The following is a 15,166-nucleotide window of genomic DNA, read 5'->3' as shown; positions in this document are numbered from 1 at the left end:
TCTTAGTTACTCTCCTTATATCAAAGAAGACATTTGGCATTTGTTTTTTAGGGATTGGCTAGCTTCACTTAGCATAATCTGCTCTAATGCCATCCATTTCCCTGCAAATTCTATTCTTAAGAAAAAAAAAGATCAATGAGGGTTGGAGTTGTGGCTCAGGGATGGAGTACTTGCCTCACACATATGAGGCACTGGTTTGATCCTCAGCACCGCATAAAAATAAATAAATAAAATAAAGGTATTGGGTGTATCTACAATTAAAAATACTTAAAAAATGATCAGCAAGTTCCAAGAGAACATAGGAAGACAACTGAATGAATTAAGAAGGCCACTACAAGCGGAGGGAAGTCCCGAGACAAAGAGAACCTTACCGCCTCTGCCGCCAGGCCGCGCCCATCCAAGGGACTTTGAACATGTCGGGGATCGCCCTCAGCAGACTCGCCTAGGAGAGAAAAGCTTGGAGGAAGGACCATCCTTTTGGCTTTGTGGCTGTCCCAACTAAGAACCCAGATGGCACGATGAACCTGATGAACTGGGAATGTGCCATCCCAGGAAAGAAGGGGACTCCGTGGGAAGGAGGCTTGTTCAAGCTGCGGATGCTCTTCAAAGATGATTATCCATCCTCACCACCGAAATGTAAATTTGAGCCACCATTGTTTCACCCAAATGTGTACCCTTCTGGTACCGTGTGTCTGTCCATCCTGGAGGAGGACAAGAACTGGAGGCCAGCCATCACGATCAAGCAGATCTTATTAGGAATACAGGAATATCTAAATGAACCAATATCCAAGACCCCGCTTAAGCAGAGGCCTACACGATTTACTGCCAAAACAGAGTGGAATATGAGAAAAGGGTTCGAGCCAAGAAGTTTGCACCCTCATAGACAGCAACCCTGTGGCACCGCAAAAGGAAGGGATTGGTTTGGCAAGAACTTGTTTACATCTTTTGCAAATCTCAAGTCGCTCGTGCAGTTACCCATTGCCTGGAAGGGTTGGGCGGGCGCCATCTTCCATTTCCGCCACTGGCATACAGTTCTCAATTCGCTGAATTGCCCCAGTTTTTCATACAGGGTCTCTTCCTTCAGTCTTTTGTATTTTTGATTGTTATGTAAAACTTGCTTTTATTTTAATATTGATGTCAGTATTTCAACTGCTGTAAAATTATAAACTTTTATACTTGGGTAAGCCCTAGGAGCTAGTTCCTTTGCTCAGATGCAGGCATGCATCACCGTTCAGAGCTGTCCTGGCCTCCAGCGGGCTGTGTGGAAGTCCGTGTCCCTCCCTCCCACACCCTTCTCTCAGAACCTGGCTGTTGCTAATGCACCTCCGATCCAAAGTCTGCAGCATCTCCACCCGTACCTCTTCCTTTGTGTTTCTATGGCGTTTGTCTGTGTTGCTGTTTAGAGTAATAAACTGTTTATATACATATTTTTAAAAAGAAGGCCAGTACATAATATGAATGAGAAATTCAATGAGTAAATAGAAAAATTGAAAAAGAACCAAACAGAAATCTTGGAAATGAAAGACACAATAAATCAAAATGTTCAGGTGAAAGTCTATCTAGAGTATATACCATACTTAAGACAGAATTTCAGAGTTGGATGACAAAGTGGCTGGCCTTGAACATTAAAACATTAAAGACAAGAAAATAAGTAAACATGACAAGAATATACAAGAACTCTGAGACATTAAGAGATCAAATTTAAGAATCATTGGAATTGGAGAGGGTTGTGAGATATAGGCTAATGGCATTGATAACCTCTTCGGGAAAATAAAAACAGAAAAATTTCCACACATTGAGAATGAGATGGACATTGAGATACAGAACCCCAAATAGACAAGATCAAGAAAGAACTTCTCCACAACACATTATCATTAAAATGCTTAACATACAGTATAATGATAGAATTTTAAAAGCCTCAATAAGAAAAAACGTCAGGTCACATTTAGAGGCAAGCCAATCAGAATTACTTCTGATTTCTCAGCACAAAATCTAAAATCCAGGAGGACTTGAAAGAAAGTAACTGGTCCCCTAGAGTCTCCCGGACAGGACCCAGGCCACCGGCATCATGAAGATCTGGACCTCGGAGCACGTCTTCGACCACCCATGGGAAACTGTTACAACAGCTGCAATGCAGAAATACCCAAACCCTATGAACCCGAGTGTGGTTGGAGTTGATGTGCTGGACAGGCATATAGATCCCTCTGGAAAGCTGCACAGCCACAGACTTCTTAGCACAGAGTGGGGACTGCCTTCCATCGTGAAATCTCTTATTGGTTCAGCAAGAACCAAAACATATGTGCAAGAACATTCTGTAGTTGATCCTGTAGAGAAAACAATGGAACTTAAATCGACTAATATTTCCTTTACAAATATGGTTTCAGTGGATGAGAGACTTATCTACAAACCACATCCTCAAGACCCAGAAAAGACTATTTTGACTCAGGAAGCCATCATCTCTGTACAGGGAGTCAGCCTTAGCAGTTACCTGGAAGGACTGATGGCGACCACAATATCTTCTAATGCTAGTAAAGGCCGAGAAGCAATGGAATGGGTAATACATAAATTAAATGCTGAGATTGAAGAGTTGACGGCTTCAGCAAGAGGAAGCATAAGGACACCAATGGCGGCGGCGGCATTTGTAGAAAAATGATAAAGTCAGTATAGAATATCAAATCCCCAGGTCTCTCCAAGCAGACAGTGTATTTATTTGTTATTTAAAAGTACAACTGTATTTTAGGTAGAATTTTTTTCTAATAATCTGGAGTAAGGCTGTGTGACTTTTGATCAAAACAAAAAGATACAGGACTTTTAAAATCCAAGGGATCATCTGAGGTTATTGTGGCTTGAAATGACTAATTTCTAGGGTTCTAGTATTTATGTGAAATTTAACAATTTTTTTTAAAGTACTCCGGAGAAANCCTCCCTCCCTCTACCTCTGGGATAAAGAATCCACTCCTGTGATAATGCCATTAATCCATTCTGGGACAGACCTCTGGGCCTATTCACCTCCTAAAGGTCTCATCTCTTATTTCTGTTACAATGATAACTAAATTTCAACATGAATTTGAGAGGGAATAAACATTTAAACCATAGAAAAGTTACTATTGAAGTTGAGTAATGGAAAATGGGAGTTTATAATGGGTTGAATTTTGATCCCAAACAAATCTGTTCAAGTCCTAAACTCCAGTACCTGTAAATATGACTTTATTTGGAAATAGGATCTTTGCAGATATAATCATGTTAAGATAAAGTCATGTGAGATCAGAGTGGCCCTAAAAATGATGGGTGTCTTTATAAAGAAAGGGAGACTTGGAAACACACAGGAAGAAGGCAGCATGTGAAGATGGGAGGTAGAGATTGGGATTGTGCTGCTATAAGCCGAGGAATACCAACTGCTGGAACCACCAGAAATAAGCAAGAAGCAAAGAAGAATTCTTCCCAAGACCCTTCAGAGGGAGCAAGGTCCTGATGACATCTTGATTTTGAACTTTTCACCTCCAGAACCATGAGAGCTGCGTTGCAACAGCCTTAAGAAACAAACACAAGGTTTGGCTTACTATTATTCCTAATTTGTTCATATTTGAATTTTTCAAAATAAAAAGTTTAAAAACAACAATACTGCCATCCAATCATTGGCTTCCTTGTTGGGGAGTAGTAGGGAGTGGCAGAGACTGTGGCTCACACCCATAGAGGGTAGGTATCTCAGCTCTGGTGATTGTGGCACTATGGAATATTGCACCCATGATGCCAGAGTTTCCAGTTTCTCAAAATAAACTTGAGAATCTGTATTTCCTGAATTGGAAATGTTTGTAACTAATTCGAAATCTTAAAAAATTTCTGTGGCTTTTCATAACAAGAACAGGGCAACATACACATTTGTGTTTGCACATACACATGTGTGTATTAATTCTTGAATCTCTCACAAAATAAGACAGACTAAGTAAGATAATAAAAGAACGCTCCCCACCCCAGTAGACACATAGCCTGTTTGGGTCAACTAAGACTTCTCTGATTAGATGTGACCCTTCATTAACACTGGGAAAATGGGTTTTTTAAGTGCTTATTACATGTCAAGCTCTTTGAAGGTATTTTATAGGCTGCATTTCACTTAATCATCATAAGGTAAATATTCATCAGGAATTTTTTTACACATGAATAAAATGAAGCAAGGAGTTCATATCTTTCTATTCCACCATAACCAATGAGCTATTTCAACATGTCTGCATTGGTAAAAAGAGTGAGCCCTAGAATCGAACAGCTCTGGATTCAAGTCATATTTCTCAAGTTAAATACTATAAACTGTGGGACAAACAAACTATTTGTGCTGGGAGTGGGTGGGATCCAAAGACTAACTTCCCCAACCCCAAGAAGAGCCATCCAATGGTGAGCCCTGCTGGCTCACATGATCCTTACTCACCAATTAGACTAGCCCTGCTGACTCACATGATCCTTACCCACCAATCAGAAAGCACCCCATGACAACTGTCAAACCGGTCAACAATTAAACTGTCATAACTGTCAAACCACCCATGCTCTATAAATATGCAGAGCTGTTCCTCAATATAGGGTATTTTCTCCAGTGAGGAGCCTGTTCGTTCTTTCAATTTGGGTATATTTTTATTGGTATGTAAAAAAGAGATGATGCTGGCCATGGTGGCACATATCAAAAGGCTGGTCTGAAAGATCACAGTTTGAGGCCAGTCTAAGTAACTTAGCAAGACTCTGTCTCAAAATAAAAATAAATAAATAAATAAAAAGGTCTGGAGATAGGTTAGTGGGAGAATGCCCCTGGGTTCAACACTCAGAACAATAACAACAAATAAAAGGCTGGGGGTGGTGATGGGTAATATTCATGTTTAATTCATGGGGTGACTAAATGAGACAGTGTATGTCATATGCTTAGCCTATTTCCTGTACATGCCACTGGGAACTAGTAGATGTAAGCTATCACTATTGTTATTTTTGAAATACTATTGCTAGACTCAGGAGTACATTTCTTTAATATTCTAGCACATTCAAAATTTCTTTTTTTTTCTTTTTTTAATATTTATTTTTTAGTTGTAGTTGGACACAATATCTTTATCTCACTTATTTATTTTTATATGGTACTGAGGATCAAACCCAGGGCCTCACGTGTGTAAGACGAGCTCCCTACCACTGAGCCACAGCCCCAGCCCTCAAAATTTCTAACTATAAAAATTCAACCAACACAAACTTTCTAGAACTCTTGTGAAGGAACCTTTGCCATGTATAACCATATATGTGATCTTTGAAAAGCTATGTTGCTGAGCCCTTCTGGAGATTTCATAGTTGCCAACAACAAGATTTTCTTTACTATGTTCTGGTACAGGAACTTTGTTCTCCTGACTCTTTAGAAATAGTTTTGTTCTCTTGAATCAAGACAGCAGGGGCTGGGGCTGGGGCTGAGAGATAGAGCACTCCTCTTGCATGTGTAGAGCCCTGGGTTCCATCCTTAGTACCACATAAGTAAAAATAAAGTTTAAGGGGCTGGGGATGTGGCTCAAGTGGTAGCCCGCTGGCCTGGCATGCGCGAGGCACTGGGTTCAATCCTCAGCACCACATAAAAATAAATAAAGATATTGTGTCCACCTAAAACAAAAAAAATAAAGGTTAAAAAATAAAAGGGACAAGTTAAAAAAAAAAGTCAGCGATGATTCCTGTTCTCTTGATTATTTCTTCCTGTCTGCTCAGCATGTGAGAGCAAATGTCTATTGAGGTTTTTGTTTTTCTCCCAATTTAAGTCTGGAATTGGAGTTAATAAAAAAAAAGATCCAAGGAAGAATCTGATGGGCTCAGCTGGAATATATTGTCCACTGTGGGTCAATCAGCTGTGGTCAGCAGTGATTCTTGGGTACCAGCTTAAAATCAGAACATGGGATACCAGCAATTGACAGGATTATCCTGCCCATGTAGCCAGGCAAGAACTACTGGGATGTACCTGGTATTTGCTGTTGATGCCAGAGATGACAATTATTCTTTCAAGAAGGGGTAGCATCCACTGAGGATACATTATTGGGAGATATTGCTGATCATTTTCTTTATTTGAATATGTACCAAATTTGCTAATGGTTATCTCTAGGGATTAGGACAGAAGGGAACCATCTTCACTTTCTGCATCTTTGTGCTATTTAAAATTTTTTTCCTGAAACACTTATTTTTAGAAGAGTTTTAGATTTATAGGGAAATCAAGAAGCTATATTGAGAGTTTCTATATGTTGTACAGTTCATTTCCCTATATTTAATATCTTACATTATTAGTGATCCATGATTACAATCAATGAACCAATATTGACACCTTGTTATTAACCAAAGTCCTTAATTTCTTGAGATTTTATTAGTTCACTGTGCCCTCTTTTCTGTTCCAGTTTTCCTCCAGGATATCACATTACATTTAGTTATCATTTTTGCTTAGGTTCCTCTTGGATGGTGACAGTTCCTCATACTTTCCTTGTTTGATGTTGGCAGTTTTGAGAAGTTCTGATTTAGTATTTTGTAGGATGCTCCACTCTTGGACGTTTTTCTTATGATAAGACTGGGTTATTGTGAGGAAGAGCACTAGATCTCCATTTTTATCACGTTGTATCAAGCATACTTACTATCAGTATGATTTTTTTTTCAGTATTAGTGATCAAACCTAGGGCTTCACACATGCTAGGCAAGTGCTCTACCACCTCAGCCTTTTTAAAAATTTTATTTTGATACAGGGTTTCACTGAGTTGTCTCTGTTGGCCTCCAACTTGCAATCCTGTGTTTGCCTCCCAAATAGCTGAGGTTATAGGCATGCACCGCCTTGCCTGGCTCAACATGATTTTTCACTGTTGGTGCTGGCTTCGATCACCTGGTTGGCTTAGTGTTTATCAGTTTTCTCAATTGTAAAATTACTCTTTTTTTCCTAATAATAATCACTAATAACGTAAGATATTAAAATTACACTTAGAAAGGAAGCTCCTATGCACAGTCTATGCCCAATGAGTGGGAAATGATGCTGCCCCTTTTTGAGAGCAGAGTATCTACAAAAAGTTTTTGGACTTCTTTTGTGTGTTACTTTCCTAAAGCTATCATGGCAAATTGGCAAGTAATTTAAATGGGAATTTTTTTAAAATATAATTTTTAGATGTTGATGAACCTTTATTTTATTCATTTATTTATACGTGGGGCTGAGAATCAAAATCCAGTGCCTCACACACGCTAGGCAAGTGCTCTGCCACTGAGCCACAACCCCAGCCCTAAATGGAAATTTTTTATCTCTGAGTTTTGGAGACAAGTCAAGGTGTTAGCAGGGCTGTGTTCCCTCTGTCTAGTTCTTTCTTGCCTCGTCCTGCCTCTAGTGGCCCTAGTGTCTCTTGGCTTGTGGCAGCATAATTCTAACCTCTATCTCCATCTTCAGTCACGTTCTTCTATTTTCTTCTATGTCCTTTTCTTTCCTTATATTGACATCAATCATTGGATTAAGTGCCTACTCTAAGTCCAGTATATCTTAAGACCCTTTAACTAATGGCATCCACAAAGGCTATTTCCAAATAAAGTCACATTCTGAGGTTCTGAATTTTGGGGGGGAGGTACTATTATCTCACTTTATTCCTCATGGGAAATTTTTCTCTTTTCCCTCATTTATTAATATATAGTCATTTATTTGTCTCATTCTGCCTAGTAGATTTTATTTTATACTTTTAATTATAATCTAATATTAACTTTTAATTTTCCCCTCAAAGTATTTTTGCTCTGATCATTGGGAACTCTTTCAGTTGGCTCTTGTAACATTATCTTCAACATTTTTTAAGCACTTCCTTATTTTCTTGTACTACAAGATGCTCCAGTCTCATCTTGTGTATTTCCTATCCCAGTCCCTAGAATCAGCCATTTTTCCAAAGAGCTCTGATTATTTTCACTGGAGAGTGGCATTAAAAATCAAGATCTTATCATTTGGATTTCTCTCAGCTACTTGTGTAGCGTATCTTTAAGGCCCTCTCAGCTGACAGAAACCAAACCAAACCAATAACAAAAAAAGCATTTACCAACCCATGTATATATACATATCTTTCAATATTTCTACATGTTACTATATGCCTCTGTTAGGATAAACATAGTTCATATTGATGTATCCAACTTTATTCCATTACCACATGGTTCAGTCTAACCTCATTTTGATAACTGTAAACTTTTACTCCAATAGTGGGAAAGCTGGCTTACACTATTTGACATCTATTTATTTAATTGTTCCATTTCATTATACATGTTAGCAGTATCAACTTTGTTACCTGAATCCCCAGGAAACAACTTTAACAACTTGTGTACAATGCTTATGTGCAGTTCCCTTTTACTTTTAGTCTACAGAGGCCATCCATTCTAAAAATTTTTTTAGTTCAGCCCTTTGTTGCTCTCTCTAATGCCTTTCAGTGGAATTGTTATACACATTCAAACATTCATATAATCAAACTCTCTAAACACATCTGTACTCCTTCCTAGGATCCGTTAATCTCCTAGATGATTTTTTTTAAAAAAAATATATATTAAGATTAATTCTTTGTGTTATAGAGTTCTGTAGGTTTTGAAAATGCAAGAATAAAGCTTAGCCACCATTGTGGTATCATATAGGATCATTTTATTTCTCTAAAAATCCTCTATGCATCACTATTCATTCCTCACTCCGAATCTCTGACATTTATTATTTTATTCTCTATTGTTTTGTTTTTCAGACTGACATATAGATGGGATTACGCAATATATGTAACCTTTTCATACTCACTTCTTTTGCTTAGTAATAAGCATTTAAGTTTCTTTTACACCTTCTCATGGCTTGATAGCTAATTTTAATGTTGTTGAATAATATTCTATTGTATGGATATACCACAGTATGTTTATTCACTTATCTATTCAGAGTCATTTTGGTTGCTTCCAGGTTTTGACAATTATAAATAAAGCTGCTATGAACATTTGCATGGGGGTTTTGTTGTGAGATGCTGTGAATTTTGGGGGGCCTTGGAGTCTGGTTTTATGCCCTGTTGATTTACACTACCAGCCTGTGTTTGAAAAACATCCTTCACAGGCTTGCAGTTTGGTAATGGTCATTCTGAGGCTCACAGAGAGATTATCCCTCTGGCTTGGAGACTCCTCCTCCATTTGCAGAGTGTAACTGCCCAACACACTGAAAACTGTTCCTGTTCTGGCCTTCCTTAGAGCATACCATTCATATCTCATCTTATGTCCCACAGCTCATTCTTCCTCTGCCTTGGACTTGGTGAATTGCAAACTGAACTGCTTACCTCCTTTCTCAGACCTACAGTTAGTTCTTTATTCACTCCTCTGTTTGGGGTATGTGTCCCTCATCTCTCATACCCTTCTCCATACCCCCTCCCCATACCTCATCAGTTATCAAGTCTGTGGATTCACCCTAAGATCTCCACCTCTCGGGTTCCACTGCCATTGGTGTTCCTCAGAGGAAATCTTTCTCCCATCCTTAGAACCTGGTGGGAGAAAAATTAAGGTATTTCATGCCTCTACATCATTGTGTAAGCTGTTCCTTTTGCTAAGGCATATGTTTCCTTTCACTAACTACATGGGAAACTCATACTCATCTTTTGAAACTCTGCTTAGGCATCTATAAAGTTTGCTTACTTCTATTTATTTGTAGAATGTCATCTGGAAACTGGTATAAGTGCAGAATCAAGTTCCATACCAGTCCTACTAAATCAGGATCTGTATTTTAAAAGATCTCCAGGTGATTTGTGTGCAGTTAAAATTTGAGAAGTCTTCTGAATCACTTCTGACACTGAGTTTCTGTTATGACATGAATTACATTGTTTTGCAGTTATCTATGTCTATCTTCTCCTTTAGACTATGAGTTTCTTGATGTCAGGGTCAGACAAGGTGGCAGCAACTGAAATGAAGCCTAGATGTTTGTGTGACATCAAGGATTCTTCAGTCCTAAGTCTGAGGTCAATGACAAGGAGAAAAATTATATAAGGGAAACTCATTTCAAATAATATTTTGCTTTATCCTCATAAAGACATTGTTAAACAATACATATATACCCTTTTTCTCTTCTTAGAAAGAATTCCAGTAAGAATCAAATGCGACAATAAAAAAGGGTTTATGTTCAAGGATGTTTGTAATTATAAAAAATTAAATTACATAAATGTCCAACTATAATAGAAGCAATTAAAATAGTTATATAGATATGTATTTATATGGAAAGATGATATAGTCACATAAAACATGAGTTTTTATAATCTTTTAAAACTACAAATTATGTAATAAATTTAAAAATGCAAACAATATAGAATTGTATATAGGAAAGCATTAAAAGTAATTGTCTCCCAGCATCTGTTTGATGGTTTCCATTCTCCTAGAATTTCTAACTTACATATAAAGAGTAAGTAATATTTTATAAGTTGTGAGTGGTGACTTCTAAAGGCAGCTCATAATGAATTCTTTATTATTGTCAAGCTTACTTTTAAAATACATTTTATAAAGTTTAGATCTGTAGTATACACCTTTCTTACATGTATGTACTTTCCTCAGTAATTCCAATTAATTTTCCTATATCAGGAAACAATTTTTTCAGCTAGTATTAATTTGCATTTACAGGTCAAGTTGAACTATATATCCACACATACACATAAATTTCTATCTCTTTGTTGATGTCTGTGTCTCTCTATTTTTCTTGGATACCTATCCCTTTGAGTTTAGGAAATTTAAATTGAGCTCTGTTTCTTTTTTTTTTTTAAATATTTTTTAGTGTTGATGGACCTTTATTTTATTCATTTATTTATATGTGGCGCTGAGAATCGAACCCAGTGCCTCACACATGTGAGGCAAGCACTCTACCACTGAGCCACAACCCCAGCCCCTGAGCTCTGTTTCTTTCTATAAACATTTGAATATATTTTTAAAGTTTCTTTCCATAAGTCTGCTATATAATCTTTAATAATTACAAAATTCTTTATGGGAGTACCATAATTGAAATATTTAATTCTGTTACAGATGGACATTGCAATCATTTACCATTTTTTGTTATGAACATTGTCATGAACATCTTTTACATATATACTTGGCTTTATTTTATGAAAATAACTTTTTATGTTTTAAAAATAATGCACATTCATGGTTAAATATTTAAAGATAATTACAGAAATCATAACTATAGAAGAAAAATTAAAAATCACCTTTAATTTCATCACTATGAATTATCATTTAAGTTTTCCAAAATAAAATTAAATTTGATAGAAGAAAAAGAATAATGGGGCTGGGGTGGTAGCTCAGTGGTAGAGTGCTTGTCTAGTGTGTATAAGGCTCTGGGTTTGATCCTCAGCACCACATAAAAATAAATAAGTAAAATAAAGGTTTTGTGTCCATCTAAAGCTAAAATAAATATTTTGGAAAAAAAAGAAGAAGAAAAAAAAAAAGAGTAAAACTAGTCATCTACCTGTTGGGAAAACAACGGCAGCCGCACCCCAGAGAAAAACCCCAGCATGGCGTCTAACGACTCTCCTTCTCTTCTTTGTTTCTTTCACTGGCACGAAACGTTCCCGCTGGCGCCAATGTTCAAACCCTGCCGGTAGGAAACCTTAGCCCCAATTAGAATTAACTTCTTGGGCCCCGGAACTGACATATGGAAGGGCTTGCCAATAAACGGGCGACCTGTTATCTACCTCAGCCCCTGCTACCTCTCTTAGACCTATATAAACACACAGCCATTTTTAATAAAGGGAGACCTCTTTGGTAATCTGTGTCATGTGGTGCGGCGTTTTTCCAGTCTTACACTACCCTGTCCCCACATTCTTCTACATTTAAAAAGAGATTGTGAAATAGTAAGAGAATGGGAACAATGTTTTTGGTCAACTTTTTTTTTAAATTCATAGGCATATCTTCAAATTTTCATGCACTAAAACTTTATAACCTGCCAAATAAAAATCAGAAGACACCTATGATTGTCAAATCAATGGTACACACACATGCAAATACACACATATTTAAAAAATTTATTAACAAGGAACCAAGTTCAAAACCTGAGTACACTCTGTCCAGGAGAAAGTAATAATAAAAAAGGATGATACTTAATAAAAATGTCCAATAGAACTGACAAATTACTTGTAGGAGAAAAAAAGATCTCCTGTACCTATTATAAATCCAACAAATTAATCATGAATTCAAAATATTAATCTTATTCATCTCTCCTTTTTTTGTCCAACAGGGATTGGATTGTAAGGGTAAAAGAAATTGAAGATAAAGCGTAAAAGTTAAAGGGTAAAAGACCGGGTATTGTAAAGTTTCTAAGCTGCAAGGTCTGAGTTAAAATGTAAAGGATTAGGTATTGTTAGGTTTCTATGCTACCTGCAAAACCTGAAATTTCTGTAGCTGTTAAGACAATGCTTGGAACTGCCCAGTAAATATTTCCCCTGACTACTTGGTTGTTTAATAACTGAAGGGCTCTGTGTAACTGGTCACGTAGTCATTTAGGCCCTAAAACCAACCAGTTTAAATGTAACCCCCTCCTTAGGAATGACCTATCACTCCAGCCTGACCTGTTCCCGCCAGTGAATGAACTAATCATGTTTAGGAGTTGTTGTCCAATTTTCCCGCGCCTCATGATGATTTGTTCTGATGTATGTAAAATCCCCCGCCCTCCCCCCAAAAAAGTGTACTTAAGCAGTGCTCAGCCCCTGCTCAGGGCTCTGGGCTGCTTTCCCTTCTTGAGTGGGCATGGAGCCCCAGCATGCTGGTTCAATAAATCCCCTTCTGCCAATTGCATGAGTGGTCACTTGCTGGTCTCTTTCTCCGACGTTTCGCGGGACCCTTACAGGATATTTCATGCTTGCTTAAATAACAACAACAACAAAACTTTGCTAATTTGAATGTGCACTCTTAAGCACCTCTACTAAATGACCTGAGGCCTGGTGAAATATTTTATAATCTGTTTTTGTTCCTAGTATCAGTGACACAGAACCTGAAGATGACTTAATCGTCTGCTTTATGATTCAATCAAAATCATATATTTATGATCATAAGTCAGCCTCTTTCCTTATTTGGTACTTATGCTTTTTTCGTATCTCTTTTAATTTTTGCTCAGAGACATCTGTGAAACTTGTGTTTAAGTGACACAGCTCTTTTTGCCAAGGAGGCAAGAAATTTACCTTTGCTTTATGCTGTAGTCTGGCTGGGCAGAAATAACTGAGCCGCCACAAAGCACTTGTATGTTCAAACAGGAAACTTTATTGCCCGAACTCCACCAGCACTCCACGAAATCCACCAGCACTCCACGCACATTCCCCAGTAACTCTCTCCCACTCCACTGGGCTGCATGCAGACTCACTCTCGGAACCCCACGAGAACTCAACGGGAACTCCAAAGTAGCCGGCGCCTGAGGCAGCAAGAGCCTCCCTATTACCGGATAGTAAAGGTCTAATATCCAATTGAATATACAGCTTAACATAACCATCATCATCTCAATGGCTCGCTGGAGTCACCTCTCAACCACTCCCTTCTGGCATAATGCCATGCATGATCCTGACTCTGCTGTGGCCCACAACAGCTTAGATTGCTATTTGTTGGTCTTTGTTCCTTACTATCAGTTGTCCCAAATCCTGTGCATTTTAGTTTGACCATGACTTTCTAGAATAGATTTTGCCCACCCAGAGTTTTTAACTGTACTCTCATTTCTTGTTAGTGGAAATTTTATCCTTGTTTCATCTTTAAGAACTTCCAGATTTCAACGTTACTCAATTTGTGCATCTATATTTTCTTCTTGAAGTTTCTGTCCCAGACACCTCTAATTTCCAAATCCAGTTTTGCTAAATTGTATTTTGGGTCTGCAACATAGTTGTCAAATTAGGATTTTTTCCAGTCCTCTCATGCTTTAGCACCAAGGTCTGTCTCTGGTTTCCCAGATGTTTTTCTAGGATTCCTTTATCAATTTGTTTAAGTACATCCTCAAGTAATTTTTTTTTCAGAGAGGGTGCACAAGAGAGAAAATTAGAGTCCTAGCTTATCCTCAAATGTCTTCTTTTGCCCTCACATTTGACAGTATGACTGGATATGGAATTTCTGTTCAAAATAAATTTCTTTATATAAAAGTTTATGTAACAAGTAAAAATTTCACTATTTTAACAGCTGGCAGCAGAGTTTATCTAAGGGGGGAACAACCTAAGAAAGAAGAAAATACTGAGATAAACCCTTATAGGCTGGAGAGCAGGAGTGTTTGGGTGACAACACTATAGGAGAGAAAGGAAATTAGCTATCATTGCTCATCCATTTCAGAGAATGGAACTCATGAGAAAGTAGAGGACTGGAAGGATAAAGAGAAGTCACTTAACATTCCATGTGAAATGGATTGTATTGTTGGGGTTGTGCTTTTGAAAAACATCTGTCCAAAAATTCTTTGATATTACTCCCTTCAAGAGATGGAGCTTAATAGAGTGTGGGCTAGACTTAATGATCCACTTCTAATGCATAGAATAAAGCACATGGTGTATAGCTTTAAGGAAAAAACATACAAAGGTACCATGACTTCTTTATGGGACTTGTTGGGAAAAGTATAAACGGCAGCCATACCCCAGAGAAAAAAACCCCAACATGGCGCCTAAGCACCTCTTCTTCCTACCTTCTTCTTTTCTGCAGTGGCACGAAAAGTTCCCGCCCGTGTGAACTCTCCCGCCGGCGCCAATTTCAAATCTCGCTGGTGGGGAACCTTAGCCCCAATGAGAACTAATTCCTGGGCTCCAGAGCTGATATCTGAAAGAACTTGCCAATAAACGGGTTGCCTGCCATTTATCTAAACCCTACCATCTCCCCCTTAGTTCTATATAAGCACACTGCTTTTTGCAATAAAATTGGAATTCTCCCGGCGAAGTGTCTTTGCGTGGGGAATTCTTTCAGGACTATGCCTTTAAAAGAACTAGCAGTTTCTCTTCTTTTTTGGAATGCTGCAATGTAGGAGTTGGTTTTTCTTTGGACTCCCATGATAAGAGGAAGCCCACATTGGCCAGGTGAAAAAACATGCTCAACTTGCATCTAGCTATCCAACTGTTCCCAGTGCAGATGCCATAGAAGTGAAGGAGCCATCTTGGACATTCTCATCCCAGGAGACACTGGAGACATTCTCATCCCAGGAGACACTGAAGGTCTAGACATATGGCCTCAGTTG

The 15,166-nt window shown here is 38.1% G+C and overlaps 1 protein-coding gene and 1 pseudogene across 1 annotated transcript; both read left to right on the top strand.

Annotated features, from left to right (window-relative positions):
* Nucleotides 1-343: 343 nt before the first annotated feature.
* On the top strand, nt 344-1,210 carry LOC107158449 (annotated as a pseudogene).
* Nucleotides 1,211-2,030: 820 nt separating this feature from the next.
* Nucleotides 2,031-2,912, top strand: LOC107158444 (PRELI domain containing protein 3B). The gene has a single exon (XM_015504877.2). The coding sequence runs from the start codon at nt 2,069-2,071 to the stop codon at nt 2,651-2,653; it is 585 nt and encodes a 194-aa protein (XP_015360363.1). The 5' UTR covers nt 2,031-2,068; the 3' UTR covers nt 2,654-2,912.
* Nucleotides 2,913-15,166: the final 12,254 nt, after the last annotated feature.

This window comes from Marmota marmota, unplaced genomic scaffold (assembly GCF_001458135.2).
Source record: "Marmota marmota marmota unplaced genomic scaffold, marMar, whole genome shotgun sequence".
In the NCBI taxonomy this organism is placed as follows: Eukaryota; Metazoa; Chordata; class Mammalia; order Rodentia; family Sciuridae; genus Marmota; species Marmota marmota.
Note: the sequence above shows the minus strand (reverse complement) of the source record. Positions and strands in the feature narration are given on the sequence as shown.

What these genes read in the sequence shown, in the direction of transcription:
- LOC107158444 (XM_015504877.2), top strand. Translation starts at nt 2,069, where the DNA reads ATGAAGATCTGGACCTCGGAGCACGTCTTCGACCACCCATGGGAAACT.